Genomic DNA, 23,996 nt, shown 5'->3' with positions numbered 1-23,996 from the left:
AAGTCAAGGCTGCAGTGAGCCAAGACTGTACTACTGCACTCCAGCCTGGGCAACAGAGTGAGACCCTGTCTCAAACAACAACAACAACAACAACGAAAGTGGCTTAATAACAGAATAAGGAGATGGGATAAGGGAGTGAAAAAAAGAATAATACAGCACCTTGTAGTCAAGTAAGAGGCCTTACACCCTTCCTTTTTCCTTTATGAATCACAACGGTTCACAGGATACACACCACCAAGTCATCGTCAACCAGATCACCAGCAACTAGAGTGACACAGATGTGGGTTTCCTCCACACCAAACTGATAACCAGGAGAGGCAGTGAAAACTGGCCCCAACCATGATCAGAGCTGCGAAGAAAGGACTTCACCTCCCGGTTCAGAAGCATTCCCTTCCTTTAGGGCCCCTTCACAACCACTTGGAAAATATCACTTACCAGGTGTAACACCCACCAATCAGTGAGGGCTTCATGTTCACCATCTTATTTGAGTCCCTTAACTTCCTGGGGAGATATGTATGATGATTATCTCCACCTTATCAAGAGGCTAAGTCATTCGGCCAAGGTCACATGGTGGGGGGATTCAAACCCAGAGCTGTTTGATTCACAGGTCCATGCTTGTAATCTCCACTCACCATATAACCAAACTTGAACTTCCCTTTGGCTTACAGGGGCTGTCTTCTTATCATCCAAGGTCTTTGCTGTCAGATTTAATTTTTATTTTTGAGACAGGGGTCTCGCTTCGTAGTCCAGGCTCGGGTACAGTGGTGTGATCATAGCTCACTGCTGCCTCTAACTCCTGGCTCAAGCAATCCTCCCACCTTGGCCTCCCCAGTAGCTACGACTACAGGCACAGGTCACTGTGCCCACATTTGTGTGTGTGTGTGTGTGTGTGTGTGTGTGTGTGTGTGTGTAGGCAGGATATCACTATATTGCCCAGGCTGGTCTCAAACTCCTGGCCTCAAGTGATCCTCCCACCCCAGCCTCCCAAAGCAATGGAATTGATTGGCACGTGAGCCACCACGCCATCTGACTGAACTAAAGGATGGCAAGAGGGCCGGGTGTCGTGGCTCCTGCCTGTAATCCCAGCACTTTGGGAGGCCGAGGCAGGTGGATGATGTGAGGTCAGGAGTTCGAGACCAGCCTGGCCAACAGGGCGAAACCATATCTCTACTAAAAATACAAAAAAATTAGCCAGTGTGGTGGTGTGCACCTGTAGCCCCAGCTACTTGGGAGGCTGAGGCAGGAGAATCACTTGAACCCGGGAGGCAGAGGTTGCAGTGAGCTGAGATCGTGCCATTGCACTCCAGCCTGGGCGACAGATTAAGACTCCATCTCTAAAAAAAAAAAAAGGATGTCAAGAAAACTTGTAGTTTATGTTAACTTAAGTCCCGATTATGAGAATAACATACAGCAATATTCACAGCCTAAAACCCAACTCCTCCGTGGGCTGATAAGATAAAATTCAAGAGAGAAAAGCTGTTTTCTAGGCAGGATCTAGGCGAACATCCTCCAATGATTCAGGAAAGCAAAATGAGCTCCTTGTTCCGTAAAAGCCACACTCTTTGAGTCAAGCTGTTCATTTCAAGTCACGGTACAAGGTAGCATTGATTCTGCCCCAGGCGACTGAGATTCTTTTTAAGATTTATGTAGAACAAGCAGTTCTTCCACACCTCCCTTGCTTCAATGCACAGCAGCCTCCCCAGAGGCTACTAGCCACTAGGTAATAAATAACCACGTTGTTTCCACCCCCGTAAAGGAGCCTCAGTCTTTGAGGAGGAGAGATCTGTTACGGGACAGAAGACTACTCACCCAGCAGGCAGAGCGTCGGGGGCCTGGGCAGCCGCTGGGAGCTGCTGTGTACCCGAAGTGCTGGGTTCCTCTCCTTCAGCCGGTGTGGCTGTGGCAGGGAGAGAAGTCGTGTTGGGATTCGGGGTCACACTCAAGGGTGCAGCAGGTGGGGACGTCACACCAACAACGGAAGGCTCTTCGGGATCAGTGGCTGTTGTGGGTTCATCATTCACTGAAGATGCACAAATCATACTTTAAAGATCAACTAAGAATGAGAATTTTATTTATACTTGCTAGGTTTTTCACTTAATAGGCTAACATGGTATCTACAATGTTACACTACATGTATTGGGCGACAGCAAAAAGTTTTACAAAACATGACTTTGAAAAGTACAGCAAGTCATTAATGCCTGTCCAAAGGAAATCAGGATGAATCCGAAATAAATATATTAACACTACCTTTTTTACATAACTTTATCAAGTTTTTCTAACATACTGTGGTTACATTTACATTTATTGCAACAAAAGAGTAGCAGGAAAGATCAACATAACAGGAATGTGTTGGGGCCAGGCGCAGTGGCTCACAACTGTAATCCCAGCACTTTGGGAGGCTGAGGCAGGCGGATCACTTGAGGTCAGGAGTTCGAGATCCACCTGGCCAACATGGCAAAACCCCGTCTCTGCTAAAAATACAAAATTTAGCTGGGCATGGTGGCGCATACCTATAATCCCAGCTACTTGGGAGGCTGAGGCAGGAGAATCGCTTGAACCCGGGAGGCAGAGTTTGCAGTCAGCCAAGACTATGCCACTGCACTCCAGCCTTGCAAAAAATTTGCCTGACAGCAAAATTCTGTCTCAAAAAAAAAAAAGTGTTGGGGCTAAATGCAGCAAGGCCAAGTTTATAGGGTCACATCCTTTTCTTTAAATTTGTCATTTGTTTGCTAGACATGACTAGCACCTTCTTTCAAAAAGCTCATACACACTAAAGAGGCAGAAAACTTCCAGTAATGTGCTCATTCTTTTAAAGGCTCATGCTCAAAGTAGGAAGCAAGAAGGGCTCATAGCTAAGGGTCTTCTCTCTGAGATAATAGACAATGAGACAGAAGTGAAACACACTAGTCCCCAAGTCTCCCTATTTCACCATCTCTTCACCTCTTTGATGATCACTTACGTTCACAAGGACCCCAAGGTGCATTGCAATATCCTCTAACTCAAAAAAGGATCAAATAAGGTTTCAAAGAACTGTGGTTTTTTGGAAGTGATAAGCTATATGCAGAGAATTTTCCATATATATGATTGCATATGTGTACATGTATACTAGAAATTCATAGGAAAACACCTTAGTCATCACTTAGCCTCATCTTCCTAATGCAAAAATTCTTTTTGTTGTATCCCTAACAAGTGGCTATCCAGATTCTTCGTGAACGTTTCTTACAGGGAGCTCACTACAGAATCATCCCATCATTGAACAGATGTACTTGCCAGAAAGTTGGTGAGGGGTTGTTTTGTTTTGAGACACAGTCTCGCTCCGTCACCCAAGCTGGAGTGGAATGGCACCATCTTGGCTCACTGCAACCTCTGCCTCCCAGGTTTAAGCAATTCTCATGCCTCAGTCTCCCAAGTAGCTAGGATTACAGGTGTGCGCCACCACACCCAGCTAATTTTTGTATTTTTAATAGAGACGGGGTTTCACCATGTTGGCCAGGTCGGTCTCGAACTCCTGGCCTCAAGTGATATGCCCACTGCAGCCTCCCAAAGTGCTGGGATTACAGGCATGAGCCAGGGCACCTGGTCCAGAAAGTTGTTTGTTTGGTTTTTTTTTTTCTTCATGTGAGGCTGATTCTATTACCTGGTCTGAGTCTCCCCATCTCTATCTCCAAAGCAATTCAAAGTATCTAGGCCGGATACCTAGATACTTTGCCTCTAATTCCAGCACTTTGGGAGCCTGAAGCAGGAGGATTGCTTGAGCCCAGGAATTCCAGACCTGGGCAACCTAGCAAGGACTCATCTCTACAAATAATTTAAAAGAGTAGTTGGGCATGGTGGTGCCCACCTGTGGTCCCAGCTACTCAGGAGGCTGAGGGAGAATCACTGGAGCTGAGGAGGTGGAGGCTGAAGTGAGCCATGATTGCACCACTGCAACCCAGCCTAGGTGACAGGGTGAGACCCATCAATCAATCAACCAACCAATCAATGGCTACTGTTTCATGTTAGTATTCCCTCTTCTAGTAAAGAGGCCTACCATTTCTTCAGTGTTTCTAGGCAACCCCCCTTTCCCGATCATCTGGCTGCCCTCTTCGAGATATCGTCTACTGCCTCTTCTAGCTAATCATATCAGGAACTAAACATAATAAATCAGATACCATGAGGCCAGCAGAGTCAGATTACCAACTTAAATACCAGGTAACATTTCCAGAACACCAGCATGTGCAGGAAAGGTGCAAAGCACTTTAGATTATCTCATTTAGGCCTCACATGCAACCCCACAAGTTAGTTACAATTGATATCCCCACTTAACACTTAAGGAAACTATAGCTCAAAGAGGCTACAACACCTCTCAAGGTCATATAGCACCTAATTCACACCCTGCTGTCTGCCTCCAGAGCCTAAACCACTTGTCACTATGCTCCACTTCTCCCTCTCTGCACATCCTCTAATTCAACCGGAGATTATAATAACTCTTAGCAACCATGTAAAAATTGGCACACATGGAACTGGTGGTCAGCTGAAAGTCAAATTTCTTCATATGATGTGATGGATGCCAAGCTAGATCTTAACAAACAGGTAAGAGCCTGATGCTAGAAATTGGCTATGATTTATTTGCTTGTTTTCTCTGAAGTATATAAAATATTGCCTGGTACACAGGCTAAATTAGTTGTTTAATAAATGACTAAATCTTGTGCAATTAATGTTTCCCTAACAGAAATGCAAGGCTTGATATTTATATTCCTATTCTATCTCAGGCAAGCCAGTAAAACACAACAGATGGCAATTCACTTTATGCACAGCTATACATTTTACTCAATTTTTTAAAAAATACTATGACTTTTTTCAGAGCTAGATGAATTTATTCTAAAATTTATTAGGAAAACGAAATACACAAGAATAGCCATGAACATTCTAAAGAAGAAGAATGGTGTGTGTGTGTGTGTGTGTAGGAGGAGTTTGTAAAAGAGTGGTGTGTGTGTGTAGGGGGAGTTTCTAAAGTATTAAAACATACTACAAAGCTACAGCAATTAAAACAATGTGGTACTGATGTATGAATAGGCAAGTGTCAATTAATAAGAAAGTTCAGAAATAGGCTTAAATAATTAAATAATTCACTGAAGCCTGCAAAATAGTAATATTCTAATTCTACCACACCTTCTTCATTTATTAGCTACAATACTTCTATAAAGAGAAACCTCCCCATATCAACTATTTGGCTTCCTGGAGGTTAAGTTTGTAAAGAAAAGGCAGGAGAAATGCTTGCTTCTTTCCCTTTGTTTACCAGTCTTCAGAATGAGTTGATTTCCTTGCATCCTCTAAAAATGAACAATGAGGTTTCATTTTGTTTAAGAATCTTTATGAGGCACTGGATTCAAATATGTTTTAAAATATTTCAATCCATTGTTTTTTGTTTTTAAGATAGGGTCTTGCTCTGTCACCCAGGCTGGAGTGCAGTGGCACAATTATGGCTCACTGCAGCCTTGACCTCCCAGGCTCAAGCAATCCCCTTGCCTCAGCCTCTCAAGCAGCTGGGACTACAGGCTCATGCTACCACGCCTGGCTAATTTTTAGTTTTATTTTTTGTAGAGATAGGGTCTCACTATTTTGCCCAGGCTGGTCTCAAACTCCTGAGCTCAAGCGATCCTCCCACCTCAGCCTCCCGAAGTGCTGGGATCACAGGCATGAGCCACTGCACCCAGCCTAATATTCTTTTTGATCCTAAAATTGTCCCCATCCTTGGCTGGAGTTAGTGGGGAAAGGGGAGGTGAACGAAGCTCTTCAAGTTAGCTTCAAATAGTGTGGGAACATTCTAAGATAACTACTAAATGAAAAAGTGCAGAACAATGTATAATTGTGCTATCATTTGTGAGTTTGTGTGCATACACATGTGTGTGTTTTTTCAAGGAATATATATACATACGCTTGTATATTCCAAGAATATCTTTGAAAGAACCGCAAGAAACACAACAGTGGGCCTTGGGGGAGGAAACTGAAGGTGAGCAGAATAGGAAAAAGACACTCTTTATACTGTCTAAGCTTTTATTTTTTTAAAGTTTTAGTAACATATATGTACTACTATTAAAAATAATTATTACGAAATAGCTGACCACGAAAAGAACAAAAGCAGAGCCCCCATGGCATGCCAGGGCAGAAGACCCTCCAATCAACACTACTCGGATCTGACTGTTTATGCAGCTGCAAATCTAGTTAGAAAGGTTCCCTCCAGGGCTGTGCATGTCCACAGGCCTAACCAAGAGCCTCTGAGTCAACCTGGTTCACCCATAGTAGCTCTTCTGTTTAACAGTTTTTGCAGGGTGGGGTGCGGGGAGGGAGAGCATCAGAAAGAATGGCTAACCGATGCTGGGCTTAATACCTAGGTGATGGGTTGATCTGTGCAGTAAACCACCATGGCGCATGTTTAACCGATGTAACAAACCTGCACATCCTGTACACGTACCCCGGAACTTAAAGTTGAAAAAAAGAAAGTTTGCGCTATACCTTGAGTTCAGATTTGGAAACAGAAAAATATGAAGGCTAGATATCCTAGCATGGACAAGCCTTCTGTGCCCACGAATACTCACGAGTACCCTTCTTCTGCCCTCAAAAAGTAGGAGTGAGTGTGTGTGTGTGTGCACATTCTTAGAACATGAAAGCTTGAAAGAACCTCAGGAGTCAATCCACCCCATCACAACTCATAGTCAGCAGAAATTAAGTTCTAACAATACATTACTGGCCCACGGTCACCCTGGTCAACCAGGGACAGGGCACCATACTCAAGTCTAATGAGGCTTCAAATAGAAAAACTGGATTGTCAAAGACAAGGAGTTACAAGTCCATCATGCCTTACAGAATTGCTGTATTAATTTTTTTTTTTTTTGAGATGGAGTCTCACCCTGCCACCCAAACTGGAGCGCAGTGACATGATCTTGGCTCACTGCAACCTCCACCTCCTGGGTTCAAGCGATCCTCCTGCCTCAGCCTCCCAAGTAGCTGGGATTACAAGCGAATGCCACCACGCCTGGCTAATTTTTGTATTTTTAGTAGAAATGGGGTTTTACTATGTTGGCCAGGCTGGTCTGGAACTCCTGACCTCAAGTGATCTGCCTGCCTCAGCCTCCCAAAGTTCTGGGAGTACAGGCATGAGCCACCGCACCCAGTCTGCTGTATTAACTTTTAACTGTATTCAATATAGCCAATGTTCTCTAACTTTTAATCCTAATTATTTGATGTACACCCATATCTCCCCAAAAGGACTGCACCCATCTTGAGAGCGAGGGCAGATTTGTTTCCCGCATTTTTCACTACTTCCACTCTCTGTCCCTTGTGTTCTTGCTGCATCTCTTTGCCCACATCGGCCTTCTTCCCTGGACGCCCTCCCCACCCCTGCGGCCCAGGGAAAGCACTCCACACTGTGAAGCCCACAGCACCCATGGTCTCAGCTACTCAGTCGCACAGCCCCTGTGACATGCTGTTTTGACTTTGCTGATGTGTGGTTTCAACTTCTTTTCTGGAACAAGATCATAGGGCAGAGGCCTTATCTTATATGCTTTACATTGTCCGTAATGCTTAACATTTGACAAATATTTGTTCAAGAAATACTTATTCAATAAGCCCAATAATCTAGCAAAAGAAAGACATTTGATTGAATAGGTGAGTTTCAAAGGGAAAATAAAAGAAATAAAAAAATTAAAAACTAAAAAATAAAAGAAAGATATTTGAAATAAAACCACCTGACATTTGTATAACAATATCATTTACAAAACAGGTTCTTTAGGCTGGGCGCAGTGGTTCACACCTATAATCCCAGCACTTTGGGAGGCCGAGGCAGGTGAATCACCTGAGGTCAGGAGTTCAAGACCAGTGTGGTCAACATGGTGAAACCCCATCTCTACTAAAAATACAAAACTTAGGCTGGGCGCGGTGGCTTATGCCTGTAATCCCAGTACTTTCGGAGGCCAAAGCAGGTGGATCATTTGAAGCCAGGAGTTCGAGACCAGCTTGGTCAACATGGCAAAACCCCATCTCTACAAAAATTAGGCTGGGCGTAGTGACTCACCCCTATAATCCCAGCACTTTGGGAGGCCAAGGCAGGTGGATCACTGGAGGTCAGGAGTTCAAGACCAGCCTGGCTAACATGGCAAAACTCTGTCTCTACTAAAAATAGAAAAAATTAGCTGGGTGTGGTGGCGTGTGCCTGTAGTCCCAGCTACTCGGGAGGCTAAGGCAGGAGAATCGCTTGAGCCCAGGAAGGGGAGGCTGCAGTGAGCTGAGAGCATGCCATTGCACTCCAGCCTGGGTGACAGAGTGAGGCTCTATCTAAAAAATAAAAAATTCAAAAAATTTAAAACCACAGGTTCTTTTTGTTTTATTTTGGAATAATTTTGGATATTACTTTCAGAAAATCTGAAAAGATAGTATGGTCTTCACCCAGTTTCCCTTAATAATACTATCTTATATAATCATGGCATATTTGCCAATGCTAAAATAATAATTAGTATACTACTATTAACTAAACTCCAGACTTTATTTGGATTTCACCAACTTTTGCACTAATGTTTTATTTCTGTTCCAAGATCCAACCCAGGATCCTGCATTGCCTTTAGCAAGTTTACTTTTATTAGCTCATTGATCCTCCCAATGCCCTTATGAGGAAGATATTATTATTCCCATTTCACTGCAGACAAAACTGAGGCTCACAGAGGGACCACTCAGAGAGGCGATGTGCAGTCAGCAAGTAGCAGAACCAGTACTCAAACCAGAACACCACGAAGTAAAAACAGTGGGCGTGGGGAGCGAAGACAGCTTTGATGTTTCCCAAATGGGAGGAAAAGTAGGGTACCAAGGACCGGGAAAGTGGGGTACCAAGGAGGGAAAGTGGGGTACCAAATGGTAAGCAGTAAGATGGCAGTTGCATGGCCTCTGCTTTCTATAACCTTGGGTATTTCACAAGGTTCCCTCTGTGATGTTGGTGAAACATTCTAACTTTATGAATCACATATTCATTCAGGACTGGGACACACTCTAGTCACAGTTAGCCAAAAAAAAGATCAGGAATTGGAAATTCTTTTGCTTAATCCTAGAGACACTGCCAGTCCACTGTGTGTTCCAAGATGCTTAGGTGCGTGTGGTGTATCACAGACTCGTGGTGGACACTCAGGACTTCTCGGCCCTGCACTCAGGCACGTAGAAAGCCAGCACCAATAACAACAGAAGTTCTTTCTACTGAAGATCAGCTCGTAACATGTGGGCCACAGTAAAGCAGTTGGTGTCTTTCACCCATGAAACACAAGCAAATGCACTGCCAAGGCAGCTGATCAGTCGGCTCTTCACGAGAGCAACCAAAACTGGACAAAGATTTCGTAATTAGCACGGCATGGGATGAGTGAAGCTCATATAAAGATAAACAGTTATATTACGTGAGGAAAAAAGGAGCAAAACTTAAAAATGGACGAAGCCATACTGTGTTACCTGATTGATGGGAAGGTAAAATCCTTCCCCGGTGTATATACAGATGAACACGGTTCCTACTTACATCCTACTGTGCTTCAAAGAATTCAAAGTCTGAAATTTGTTTTGAAAATGTATGAACGATCAAAGAATATCATGGAGGAAAAAAAGGCAAAACTAGCTCTTCCAGACATTAAAGAAAATACGATAACACATCAGTAATAAAAATCATATGGGACTTACTCAAAACAAGAAACAAATTCTCACTGTATGTAAGAATGTTAAAAGTGATCAACACTAAAAAAAAACACAGTAAAAAATGACACTGTTTACTTAATGTCTTTGTGATAATAGGATCCCAGCATAGAAAATAATTTAGACCCAGTCCTCATTTTATATACATGTCTATATAATATATATTATGTATAAATACATATTTATAGTTATATATTATAGTGACACATATAACACTATAAATTCCAATGGGATATTTATTTTGATAACATAACATCATGAAGAAAGCAAGCGAAAACAGAAAAAAGTATTTATCTCTGCAGATCCAATGTGGCCATAAAGAAAAAAAAAAAGTATCTCATTTTATAGATAAGAACTTTTACATTATTGACGCAAAAACCGAAATTATACACATTTTTTAAATGCACAGGCCTAATTATTTTTAAAATTCTTAAATCCTTTTCTGCAATACTCACAGAAGTAAGATAAAATGCAAAACAGTGATATGGGAAAACTTATAAATGTAACAGATAAAATTTGCAGCTACACACGTCATGCCCATTAGCATGGGCATGACATGTTAAATACAAAATTACCATAGTAATTCCACTCCTAGGTATACAACCAAAAGAACTGAAATCTTGGGCTCAGATACTTGTACAGCCAAGTTCTCAGCCGCATTATTCCAACAGCCAAAAGGTGGAGACAACCCAAATGTCCATCTACAGATGAATGGAGAAACAAAATGTGGTATGTATATACAATGGAATATTATTCAGCCTTAAAAAGGAAGGAAATTCTGATACACGCTACAACATGGATGAATCAAAAATGCCACACTAAGTGAAATAAGCCAGACACAAAAGGACACGTTAGTCCACTTATATGAGGTATCTAGAATAAGAAAATGCAGAAACAGGAGAATAGGGGTCACCATGGGCTGTGGGCGGGGGCCGGTCAGGTTGGGGGGAAATGTTATTGTTTAATGGATACAGAGAATCCGTTTGGGATGATGAAAAAGTTCTGGAAATGGACACTGGTGGTTACAGTTACCCAACATTGTGATTATAATTAATGCCACTGAATTACACACCTAAAAATGGTTTAAATGGTAAATTTCATGTTATGTGTTTTTCACTACAATTTTTAAAAATTGTACCTAGAATATACTAAGAACTTATATAAACCTCTAAAATAAACTTCTAAATCTCGGAAGGACAAATGATCAAATACTATGAAAAGAGACACAAGAAAAAAGAAATAGTTAAGCAACTAGTAAATGAGAAAACACAACGAGGTTAAACTTTTTAGCCAATTAGGTGGCACTTAATACTATTAGCAAAAAATTATAAACCGATATTTACAAGGCTGCAGAAAAAATAAACCTCATATACCACTTTATGAATATTTTATACTACTTTGGATATATGATTGATTCTCTTAGAAAGACGGTCAGCTAATACACACTAGAGCTCATTTTTAAAATTCACATCCTTTGTCTTAAGAATTTCACTCAAGAAACAAAGCTATATGCAGGTATTTACAGCAGAATTTTGTAACAGGGAAATACACAAGAATTAAGGAATGGTTAGATGAATTACGGAACATTAACTGCAAAATAGTATGAGGTCACTTTTAAAAAGCAAAGAAGAGCACATAGATACATGAAACCATGTATAAAAACAGGCTGGGTGCAGTGGCTCACGTCTGCAATCCCAACACTTTGGAAGGCCGAGACAAGAGGATCGATCCAAGCCAGGAGTTGGAGACTGGCCTGGGCAACAAAATGAGACCCCCATTCTATAAGAAAATTTTAAAAAAGAAAAATGAAGTGAAAAATGTATATATTCATGCTGCATAATTAAAACTCCATGAAATTATTCATAAAGATAAAAGCTCTGTGCCAGGCACCCTGCCAAACACTCTGCATGTTTTATATACAGGCATACTTTGTTTTGTTGAGTTGCACTGTGTGATTTTTTACAAACTGAAGGCTTGTGGCAACCTGACATCCAGCAGGTCTATTTCTCAATCATTTTTCCAACAGCATGAACTCACTTCATGTCTCTGTGTCACATTTTGGTAATTCTCAGAATATGTCAAACTTTTCCAACTTAAAATTTTTCATTATTGTTATTTATATCCGTCATGGAGATCTGTGACCAGTGATCTTTGATATATTAATATTGCCATTGTTTTGCAGTGCCACAAACTCCATCCATATAAAATAGCAAATTTGGGCTGGGCACAGTGGCTCACACCTGTAATCCCAACACTTTGGGAGGCTGAGGCGGGTGGATCACCTGAGGTCAGGAGTTCGAGATCAGCCTGGCCAACATGGTAAAACCCCAGCTCTACTAAAAATACAAAAATTAGCTGGGCACGGTGGCACGCGCCTATAATCCCAGCTACTGGGGGGGCTGAGGCAGGAGAATCGCTTGAACCTGGGAGGCGGAGGTTGCAGTGAGCCAAGATCATGCCATTGCACTCCAGCGTGGGCAACAGCATGAGACTCTGTCTCAATAAATAAATAAATAAATAAATAAATAAATAAATAAATAAAAAGCAAATTTAATAATAAATATTGTGTGTGTTCTGACGGCTCCACCGCCTGGCTGTTCTCTCTCTCTCTCTCTCTCCTTATACCCTACAATGGCCTCTAGGTGTTCAAGCGAAAGGAAGAGTCACATGTCTCTCACTTTAAATCAAATACTAGAAATTATTGTTTAGTGATAAGGAAGGTGGGTTGAAAGCCAAGACAGGCCAAAGCTGGGGCTCTTGTGCCAGTTAGCCAAGTTGTGAATGCAAAGGAGAAGTTCCTGAAGGAAATTAAAAGTGCTATTCTGATGAACACTTGAGTGATAAGAAAGTAAAACAGCCTTACCAAGAAAAGCGATAGGGAGAAAGCAATAGGGAGTAGTCTGAAAAGAAGATCAAACCAGCCTCGACATTCTCTTAAGCCAAAGCCTAATCTGGAGCAAGACCCTAACTCTCTTCAATTCTATGAAGGCTGAGAGTGGTGAGGAAGTTGCAGAAGAAAAGTTGGAAGATAGCAAAGATTGGTTCATGAGGTTTAAGGAAAGATCCCTCAAACACAGCGTAAAAGTCCAAGTGAAGAAAATGCTGAAGAAGAAGCTGCAGCAAGTTATCCAGAAGATCTAGCTAAGATCACTGACGGGGTTGGCTACACGAAACAACAGCTTTTCAATGTTGACAAAAGAGCCTTCTATTGCAAGAAGATGCTATCTTGGACATTCATAGATAAAGAGAAGTTAATGCCTTCAAAGCTTCAAAGGACAGGTTGTCTCTCTTCTTAGCAGCTAATGTTGCTGATGATTTTAAGTTGAAGCCAATGTTCACTTAACATTCTGAAAATCCTAGGGCCCTTATAAATTATGCTAAATCTACTCTGCTTGTGTTTTATAAATGGAGCAACAAAGCCTGGATCACAGCACATCTGTCTGCAGCATGGTTTACTGAATATTTTAAGCCCACTGTTGAGACCTGCTGTTCAGGAAAAAAGATTCCTTTCAACATATTACTGCTCAAAGATAATGCACCTGGTTACCCAAGAGCTCTGATGGAGATTTACAAGGAGATTAATGTTGTTTTCATGCCCGCTAACACAACATCCATGCTGTAGCCCATAGATCAAGGAGTCATCTTGCCTTTCAAGTCTTACTATTTAAGAAATACATTTTATGGCTGGGCACAGTGGCTTACGCCTATAATCTCAGCACTTTGGGAGGCTGAGGTAAGTGAATCACTTGAGGTCAGGAGTTTGAGACCAGCCTGCCCAACATGATGACACCCTGTCTCTACTAAAATACAAAAATTAGCCGGATGTGGTAGCAGATGCCTGTAATCCCAGCTACTTTGGAGGCTGAGGCATAAGAATCACTTGAACCCGGGAGGTGTAGGTTATAGTGAGCCAAGATCATGCCATGGCATTCCAGCCTAGGCAACAGAGTGAGACTCCATCTCAAAAACAAAAAACGAAAAAAAAGAACCCCGAAAAACATGCCCCAAAAAAACCAAATACATTTTATAAGGCTATAACTGCCTTAGATCATGATTCCTCTGATGGATGTGGCCAAAACCCATTAAAAACCTCCTAAAGGCTTAAGCCTACAATCCCAGCACTTTGGGAGGCCAAGGCAGGCAGATCACCTGAGGTCAGGAGTTCAAGACCAGACTGGCCCACATGATGAAACCCCATCTCTACTGAAAATACAAAAATTAGCTGGGTGTGGTGGTGCATGCCTATAATCCCAGCTACTCCTGGGACTGAGGTAGGAGAACTGCTTTAACCCAGGAGGCGGAGGTTGCAGCAGTGAGCTGAGATCATGCCACTGCATGCCAGCCTGGGCAACAAGAGCAAAACTCCATCTCAAAAAAATAAAAAAATAAAAAATAAATAAAAACTAAAAAGGACTCACCATCCTAGATGCCATTAAGAACATTTGTGATTCATGGGAGGAGGTCAACATATCAACACAACAGGAGTTTGGAAGAAGCTCAAACCCTGACAGATGGCTCTGAGGGGTTCAAGATTTCAGTGGAGGAAGGAAATGCAGGTGTGGTGGAAATAGCAAGAGAGCTAGAATAAGAAGTAGGCCTGAAGATGTGACTAAACTGCTTCAATCTCATAAGAAGACTGGAATAGATTAGGAGTTGTGTCTTATGGATGAGCAAAGAAAGCAGTTTCTTGAGATGGAATCAACTTCTAGTGAAAATGCTGTGAACATTGTTGAAATGACAACAAGGATTTAGAATATTCCATATACTTAGTTGATAAAGCTGCGGCAAAGTTTGAGAGAATTGACTGCAAATTTGAAAGATTTTCTACTGTTGCTAAAATGCTATCAAACAGCATCGCATGCTACAGAGAATCTTTGATGAAAGGGAGAGTCAACTGATGCGGCAAACTTCATGTTGTCTTATTAGAAATTGCCACAGCCACCCTGACCTTCAACAACCACCATCCTGATCAGTCAGCAGCCATCAACATCGAGGCGAGACCTTCCACCAGTGAAGAGATTTCCACTGGCTAAAGGCTCAGGTAATTGTTAGCATTTTTAGCAATAAAGCATTTTTTAATTAAGGTGTATACATTTTTTAGACATAATGCTGTTGTACCTTTTATGGACTATAGTATAGTGTAAACATAACTTTTATATGCACTGGGAAACCAAAAAATTCATGTGACTTGCTTTTTTGTGATATTCGCTTTACTGTGATAGTCTGGAAACAACCCCATAATATCTTGAAGGTGTGTCTGTAATTTATGCCTTATGACAGCTTATGAGATATATACTTTTGCTGTAATTTTTTTTTTTTTTGACACAGGGTCTCACTCTGTTGCCCAGGCTGGAGTGTAATGGTGCCATCTCAGCTCACTGCAACATCTGCCTCCTAGGCTCAAACGATCCTCCTGGCTCAGCCTCCTGAGTAGCAGGGACTACAGATGCATGTCACCACGCCCACCTTTTGCCCTAATTTTATAAATGAGAAAACTAAGACCTAGCGAGTCACTGGGCCTTAAACGCATTAAAGATGAAGAATCGGAATCTGACCACGGCTGATGCAACTTCTGACTGATGTGTATGGAAGTTACATTTAGGGAAGAAGTAAAATATGTAAAATTTGGGGGTAAAGTCTTCAATAAAGAATTAGCAAGTAAATCATCCCATACAAGTCTCAATGAAGGGCTATGCCATTAGTCTATTTCTTGATTCCACCACTTCTAAAACTTAGAAATATAATATTTATACAGACAGGCTGCCATTCACTCTTGTTTTATAAAAATGGATACTTTATGGTTGTGACAACATAAAAAAACCACCTGGAACCCAGCTCCGGTTTGGCCTCAAATTTCTTTTTCATGCATAACTGCAGTGTGCAGCCAAAAAAGGCTGCTAAATAAATCTCGCAAGTCTGTGGAAACTCTTCCAGGAGGCAGAGCTCCCCACCACCACCATCTTGGAACTGGTCCTCAGAATTCTCACAGCAGCAGCCTGAGGGATGAAGATGTCCTCATTCACACCCTCGACCCCCCTCTGGTCCTGCGCTGCTGAAGAGGGGAGCTTCTGCCTGCTCCCCACGGCAAAGGTGACACTGTTCTGTACCCTTGGGGCAGACGTTATATAAAGTACAGGCTGCCTGTGAGGTAAAGGTGAACCACCATCACAGCAGAAAGGGGAGAGATGGACATCAAGCCCTCAGCACTGGAGTGGGCAGAAATCCCTAAAATACAACTGCCCTTCAGAGATGGATCTTAGGAACAGGTTTGGGCACTGAGAGACACCACCATGAAACACTTCCAAGGCAGTCCAAGGTTAGAGACACCTGGCTTTTGAAGACACGGCTGGCACCTGCCTTGTCTGCTAGAACATAAGGTTCCTAGAGATAAGGACAATAAGTAATGGTACCTAAAAATAAATGTAGGGGAAATACAGCTCTATTGAAATGTCCAAGAGTGACTCAAGGACCATCACCAAAGAAAATCAATTCACCAATAGTTTTTATAGGAAAAGCAGAGGTAGCTGCGGGAAACCATGATCTCAATAACACAGGCATCTGGCAGAACAAAGCTGCTAGTAGCTCTGCCATGGCACCTGGGAATCAGCTGGTTCCTAAAAGCCAGTCCCCCGTCCCCATTTGTAAACACTGCCCTCCTCCACAAGCCACTGAGTTTTCTAAGAGAAAAATGCTCGCAGAGCTGCCTATGGTTCTCTATACTATGGCTCACGGCCATCACTTTGCTGTCTCCTTCACACAGACAGGAAGGCCAGGCTCAGCTACCACCGGATGTTCCAGCACAAGGATACAGTGGGTGGCACAGGGGCACCAGGCAGCTGAGATGGCAGCCCTGGGACTCCCCACCTGCAGCTCCTCCTCTTCCCCAAGGCTCAGGGTGGGCTAGTCAGTTCACTCAAGTCCTTCAGGCAGCTCCCAAACTTCAGGGAGGAGGTCAGGCCACTGCACTCACAGTGGGCTTTGTAGGACACAGACCACTCCATCTTGCGGTCCACTGAAGATGACAGGGTACCCAGGCAACAGCAGCAGCCACGGGGACTCTGAAGCCCCCATATGGTGCTGCCACAGAACTGAAGGGTATTGCAAAGGAACCCAAATCAATTTCTTCCACTCAGTAAGTTTGTCACAGAGGTCACTTAACAATGCCACAACAACACTTCCGTGAAAAGCCACGCTGCTCTGGGTCTCCTGGCCTTTACGCCACACCTCTGCTGTCACGAGCACTAGAAAACTATCTCAGCGTCACTTACCAAATTTCAACACCTGCATTCCTCTACCTACAATTCATCCAAGCGAAACATCTACGTCCCAGCCCAACTGCCCGAAATGAAGACAAACTACCAAACGACCAGCAGTCTCTAAAGATTTGACAATCTTTGAGAAGTTTATAGAAATGAATGGGTTTGTTTTTTCTTTTTCCTTTTTGACTCTGTCCTGATGAGAGAGAGGGAGAGCAGGACGGAAAATGAGTTGTTTTGAAATAGGTCCTTCCCATCTCACTTACGGGGAAGCAGAGCCAAGTGTGGGGAAGTTCCATGTGCACGTGGACGGCACTGTCTCCTCTCAAATGGGGCCCCCGTCGGGATGGCCCCTGCACACCCCCAAGTAGTTACCTGGCTTTGCCCCAGTCAGCATCTCAACCCATTCACCGGTGATGCCATCATCTGACTCAGCTCTTAGCAACAATACTTAGTCCTATATTTCCTTAGTCTGATAATTCCCTTACGTGAAGGAAATAAAAAATATGCTATGTATAAATGAGATATCCTCCCCAACATGAAATCCAATGCAGATAAAAAATGAATAGAAAGGCTAGGCGCAGTGGCTCACGCCTGTAATCCCAGAACTTTGGGAAGCCAAGATGGGCGATCACGAGGTCAGGAGATCGAGACCATCCTGGCTAACACGGTGAAACCCTGTCTCTACTAAAAACACAAAAAATTAGCCGGGCGTGGCAGTGGGCGCCTGTAGTCCCAGCTACTCAGGAGGCTGAGGCAGAAGAATGGCATGAACCCAGGAGGCGGAGCTTGCAGTGAGCCGAGATCGCGCCACTGCACTCCAGCCTGGGCGACAGGGTGAGACTCCGTCTCAAAAAAAAAAAAAAAGACATTTCTTTTTATTGTCTTTATAGAAAGACAAGACTTTTTATTTCTGTGCAAATGAGTATTTTATAAGAGCGCAGTCATATGGAGAATAACCTTGGCTGTACAGAATATGCCAGAGAGAGAAGAAGATGGGTCAGTAGAAAGACTGATGGATTCAAATCCAGTTTAGTCCCAGAGCCTTCTGACGCCCACCCTCTATTCTGACACAGTGGGCAGGATCCCGTGTCCACGTTAGAACGGGTGAGAGCCCACAGCTTCAGTGCAGGCTGGCGTGCAGTGCCATCACTCACCTGAGCCATTGGCCAAGCCACTGTGGCCTGAGTTCTTGACGGGCTGGCGGTGCCGGCTCCGAGCACCGGGGCTTTGCTCGCCGGTTGCTGGGGTTGTTCTGGCTGAAGCACCCGAATGTCTGTGCGTCCTGGGGGTTCAAAGTAGAAAGCAGACAGACATATGTCACTGTGAAAAGGACAGAAGTGTTTCCTACCTAAGTCATCATATTCCCTTCTCCTGCCATTTATTGGAAACAAGACCTTTAATAGCCCCTCTAGTTTTGGACTCAACAGAAGCTGGTTCCAAGCAGAGAGACCCAGGGAAGTTTCCTTTTTGGTAAAAGCTCAGAAGGTAACTTTGTGTAAACTTTTCCACTTCAAGTAAACAAATCCAGAGTGAACTGCCCCTACATCTGAAATAATTGGCAAAATATCCTGTGACCATCACATTATTTTTATTGGGCTCAAATGTTACAAATAAACAAGAATCACTGGACAGGCTCAGATGAAATATTTCCCCCATTAGGCAAGAAGAGCTCAAAACTTATCCAAAGCAATTTTCTCTATAGCTAGAAAGATGATTCCCTTGGCAATAAAAGTCAAGGGGCATTAAACAACTTTCAGTCAATGCATATGTTGACAATTTTTGTTGTTGTCATTCACTTGTTTGTTTAGAGACAGGGTCACACTCTGCTGCCCAGGCTGGAGTGGCACGATCATAGCTCATTGCAGCCTCAAACTCTTGGGCTCAAGTGATCCTTCCACCTCAGCCTCCCCAGTAGCTGGACTACAGGCGCACAGCACCACGCCTGGCTCATTTTTTTATTTTTGGGGAGATGGGGTCTTGCTATGTTGCCAAGGCTGGTCTCAAACTCCTGAGCTCAAATGATCATCCCGCCTCAGCCTCCCAAAGTGCTGGGATTACAAGTATGAGCCACTATGCCTGGCCTAGACATGTTTTATCTAGAAAAGATGACTCAACAATCCATCCAAGTAAATGAGAAGCAATGCAGAAATGGACCCAAATCACAAAGAAAAGTGTGGAATTTAGCAGCAGAAAACCTATCAGGCATCTTCAGAGAACACAAGGCAACAGGCAGCATGTGCTCTCAAGTTCTTTTTGCAGCTTGACTTTGCCCACTCAGTGAAAATGTCTAAGCCTCCCTGTCCTTCGGTTCATCTGTTTCACCAAACGAGGCTCTTCTACTACTTAGTAAGCATCTACTACTTTGCAACTGTGAGATGTTTCAAATACCATCCAGTGAAGAAAAGATCACCCCTCTCCAGACAGAAACAGAGACCCAGAGACAATTTGTACCATGCAACATGGGGCGATAAAACTACTCTCAACAATAAAGGTGGCTGGGCACAGTGGCTCACGCCTGTTATCCTAACACTTTGGGAGGCCAAGGCGGGAGGATCGCTTGAGCCCAGGAGTTTGAGACCAGCCTGGGCAACATAATGAGACCCTGCCTCTACAAAAAATAAACAAAACTAGCTGCACTACCGGTGCATGCCTGTAGTCCCAGCTACTCAAGAGGCTGAAGTAGGAGGATCATTTGAGCCCAGAAGGTAGAGGTTTCAGGGAGCCAAGATCACGTCACTGTATTCCAGTCTGGGTGACAGAGTGAGTGAGAGTGTCTCCAAAAAAAAAAAAAAAAAAAAAGGATAAATAAATAAAGGTAATAATAATGGCTACAGAAGTATATAATATTCACTGAACTCTAACATTATGTTCCAGGCACTGTGTGTGCTATGCATGTTACATATATGTTCTCATTTAACATGGGAACCCTAAAGGTAGATTAATATTATTATCCCCGCTTTACAGATAAGCAAACAGACACAGAGAAGCTCTACAGAAAGTAAGCCAAATGATGCAAAGATTCATGTACAGGCAGTTTAATGTCAAGAGCCTAGGCTCTTAGGTCAGAAGATGGGACAGGAAGCCTGAACTCAAGCTAAATTCCTCTTGGGCTATTTGTTTGCTGGTCATTTGGACAATGGTGAAATTAAGAGCTATAATAGAAAGTTCCCCACTGGGAGGATCCACCTCCAGCAGAACAACCCTGCTGGGAGTCTTTGGTCCAGTGTGTTGGGGCAGTCAACAGGAGGCTCCTTGAGGGATATGAACCACCCAGACCAGCTACCTTCTCTAAAGTAAGAAACAGAATTTGACAAGATGAACATAAACCAAAATCTTAACCGTCATTATCTTTGGATATTGGGAATACAGAAGCCCTTTTGTGCTCTTCTAGATTTTTCCAGCTTCCTTCATTGAGCTTGTATACTTGTGAGTAAGGAAAAAAACATGAATTTTTGGCTGGGTGCAGTGGCTCACACCTGTAATCCCAACGCTTTGGGAGGCTGAGATGGGATGGCACTTGAGCCCAGGAGTTTGAGACCAGCCTGGGCAACACAGGGAGACCTCATCTCTAGCAAAAAATTTAAAAAATTAGCCAGGTGTGGTGGCGTGCCCCTGTGGTCCCAGGTACTTGGGAGGCCAAGGCAGGAGGATCACTTCAGCCTGAGAGCGTGGCAAAAGAGTGAGACCTTGTTTAAAAAAAAAAAAAAATTTAAGTTTTTCTTGCCCCCAATCCCCAACAAAAAAAAAAAAAAAAGGAGAAAAAGGGAGAAACGTAGCAAACTCTGGAGTCCCTCATACCTAAACACTGCATGGCAATGGAGACAGGGTACAACTGAACTGTGGAAATAAAGACTCAATGTGGACTCTCTTTTTCCACCTTGACTTTTTCCCTGAGCTAATTTCATAAATCAAAAGCTGTTGGCTGCACGCGGTGGCTCATGCCTGTAATCCCAGCACTTTGGGAGGCTGAGGCAGGTGGATCACCTGAGGTCAGGAGTTCGAGACCAGCCTGGCCAACATGGCGAAACCCCATCTCTACTAAAAATACAAAATTAGCCAGGCATGGTGGTGCGCGCTTATAATCCCAGCTACTTCAGAGGCTGAGGCAGGAGAATCACTTAGAACCCGGGAGGTGGAGGTTGCAGTTAGCCGAGATTGTGCCACTGCACTCCAGCCTGGACAACACAGAGAGAGACTCTGTCTCAACAACAACAACAAAAAGCTGTCAACCACACCTCAGTCAAAGATGAATATTTCAAAGTTCCCACTTCATGGGAAGAAATGTTCACCTTAAGCATTTCACCACAGCTCCTCCTCAAAAGTGGAATGAGCACAAATGAGTTCCAAATGGAAAGGCAGGCAGCCCTCAGCAAGCTGGTGTGTGTGTATGTGTGCATATCTGTGTGTGTATGTCTGTGTGTGTGTGTGTGTGTGTGCACATGTGTATGTGTTGAGGGCAGAGAGCTTGAGGGAGAAAATTGGTTAATAGAAGGTTTGTTTCAGCCAAGGATCCCTTTACTAGGACAAAAAGGCTCTCTGATTTGGAACTTGCAGCCCCCAGGAGCAAGCTGGACCCCTCAGAGAGCTGCAGGACCTGCAAAACGTGCACTGTCAACCCCTCAGACAGACCTGTCCATGATCAACTCCAGCCCCGGGTTCCTTGTCCCTCTGCAGAGCAGCTGGGCATGACAATAGGGTGGGTCCCATTACTCCCTGGCCCCGCCCTCCCTTCCCAGAAAGGGCATGTGGTCAGCATGGAGAGAGAATACTTTCAGAAACACTTAACCACTAATGATAGCGGCTTACCCTGAATGATGGGCTGGGCAGGGCGGGATCAGCCCTAAGCTAGGGGCAGCTGGGACCACTTTGCATGAACTGCCACCTCCCTGCCCGCGGCCAGCCACCACCCCCCAACACACACACAAACACCACATCCCCTCTCCCCAGATTCTCCCCTTGCCCTAAATCTGGAGTTTCCAGTTTTTGGCTCTTGTGTTACCTTTAAAATAAGACGCTTAAAGGAAGAGAAGGCCTCAACATCTGAGGCAACTCCTCTCTTTGGCAGTTTCCTCTCTTGGAGAACTCACTCAACCCATAAAAGATGGGATCATATTGTGATGAAAAGCTGGCCCAGATGCTGAAACCACACATCGTGGGCCAAAATAGCACCCAGACAAATGCGGGGTGATGGCTGAGACAGCCAGGCTCGGCTCTGCCCATGACTTCAACCTTGGCCCAAGCCCCCTCACCATTTAGGGGGAGGGGACGAGTTATACAGCCCCCAGGGCAGGCAGAAAGCAGTTAGAATGGCAGTGCCAGTCAGGCCAAACTCCACAAATGGTTTTAAGTCAACTCATTACAGAAATTCAGCTCTCTTTGTAGCTCGCCCTTCTCAGGATGCGGTGTGTCCTCACTCAAGGTCCTCTCTCAAGAACTGAGGCCTCCTGAAGGCAGGCCAGCCACGACCAGGACCCACGCTCCCCAAAGCGGTTCTGACACAGATGAGGTCCCCAGGACAGAGCTGCTTACTGACACTTGACATTTAAGCTTTGATGGTCAAAGCCCTGGCCTCCATCCTCAGCTACACCCTGACAGCCAGAGCCTTGGGTGTCATGGGACACCTGGCCTCGCCCTTCATGAGGGCCGCTGAAATGTACTCAATCATCCTTTTCTGGGTGTTAGGCCCCATTCTAGAGATAAAACAGAGTCCCTGACCTCAAGGAGCTTCCACCTTAGTGGAAATGCTGTGATTTGTAATTCTGCTGAGACACAAATTTCTATCATAGCACACAATGCTGCTTTGGGGAAGCCACCTGCTGGTGAGTGAGCCTGGCTGACCACGTGACAGTGTCACCTCAGTGCAGCCTCGCTGACCATTGTCACCTTTGCAACAGTTCATGTGGAGTAATTAAACAAAAAAGGATTTTGCTTGTTTGGTTTTAAAAAAAAAAAGCCTTGGCCAGGTGCAGTGGCTCATGCCTATAATCCCAGCACTTCGGGAGGCTGAGGCAGGTGGATCACCTGAGGTTAGGAGTTCGAGACCAGCCTGGCCAACATGGCAAAACCCCATCTCTACTAAAAACAGAAAAATTAGCCGGGCCTGGTGGCGCATGTCTGTAGTCCCAGCTACTCAGGAGGCTGAGGCAGAAGAATCACTTGAATCCAGGAGGTGGAGGTTTCAGTGAGCCAAGATCGCACCACTGCATTCCAGCCTGGGCGACAGAGCGAGACTCTGTCTCAAAAATAAATAAATAAATAAATAAATAAATAAATAAATAAATAAATACGGAACTGAAAGCAAGACCTCAGGAGAGATATTTGCACACACAGGTAGACAACAGCATTATTCACAATAGCCAAGAAGTAGAAGCAACCCATCCTCGACAAATGGATAAAGTATGGTATATGCATACATATGAGTATTACACAACCTTAAAAAGGAAGGAAATTTTGACACAGGCTACCACATGGATGAACCTCGAGGACATTCTGCTAAGTGAAAGAAGCCCGTGACAAAAAGACAAATCCTGTGTGGTTCCATTTAAATGTTACCTGGAGTAGCCAAACTAATTGAGTGAGAAAGCGGGATGATGGTTGCAAGGAGCTAGGGAGAGGGGGAAATAGGGAAGAAATTTGTAGAAAGCAAAAATATCTAATAAAATGAGGCTAGGTGCAGTGGCTCATGCCTGTAATCCCAGCACTTTGGGAGGCTGAGGCAGGAGGATCAATTGAGACTGGCCCAGGCAATGTAGGAAGACTCCGTCTCCATAAATAAATAAATAAAATGTGAAACATTTTTTTAAAAAGCATTTTGTGGCTTCATCAAAATTTTTAAACTCCTGCTCTTCTAAAGACACTGTCCAAAAAAATGACAAGACAGTCCACAATACTGAGAAATAATAATAAAATCCTAAGCTCCTCAACCAACTGAATGGACCCCCCTCTTGGCCAAGAAGACGCCAGAGAAACCTTAAAAACCTTAATTCCCAGCCATGATGAGATGCGAGGTCAGAGACACCTCGTTACACCCCCTCCTTC

General features: G+C 43.8%; 1 protein-coding gene across 10 annotated transcripts in view; it reads right to left on the bottom strand.

Annotated features, from left to right (window-relative positions):
* Nucleotides 1-23,996, bottom strand: part of WWP2 (WW domain containing E3 ubiquitin protein ligase 2) — a 180,092-nt gene that overhangs the window by 51,766 nt on the left and 104,330 nt on the right. For all 10 annotated transcript variants that reach the window (XR_010110280.1, XM_003814535.5, XM_003814536.5 and 7 more), the window contains 2 exons: nucleotides 18,113-18,240; nucleotides 1,810-2,020 (listed from right to left, as the gene is read on the bottom strand). Coding sequence is in view for 9 of the 10 variants with exons in the window: in XM_003814535.5 (XP_003814583.1) it covers nucleotides 1,810-2,020; nucleotides 18,113-18,240 (339 nt within the window). In the remaining variant the exon portion in view is untranslated. The remainder of the gene's footprint in view (nucleotides 1-1,809; nucleotides 2,021-18,112; nucleotides 18,241-23,996) is intronic.

This window comes from Pan paniscus, chromosome 18 (assembly GCF_029289425.2).
Source record: "Pan paniscus chromosome 18, NHGRI_mPanPan1-v2.0_pri, whole genome shotgun sequence".
Taxonomy (NCBI): Eukaryota; Metazoa; Chordata; class Mammalia; order Primates; family Hominidae; genus Pan; species Pan paniscus.
This window is presented reverse-complemented; position numbering and strand designations above follow the sequence as displayed.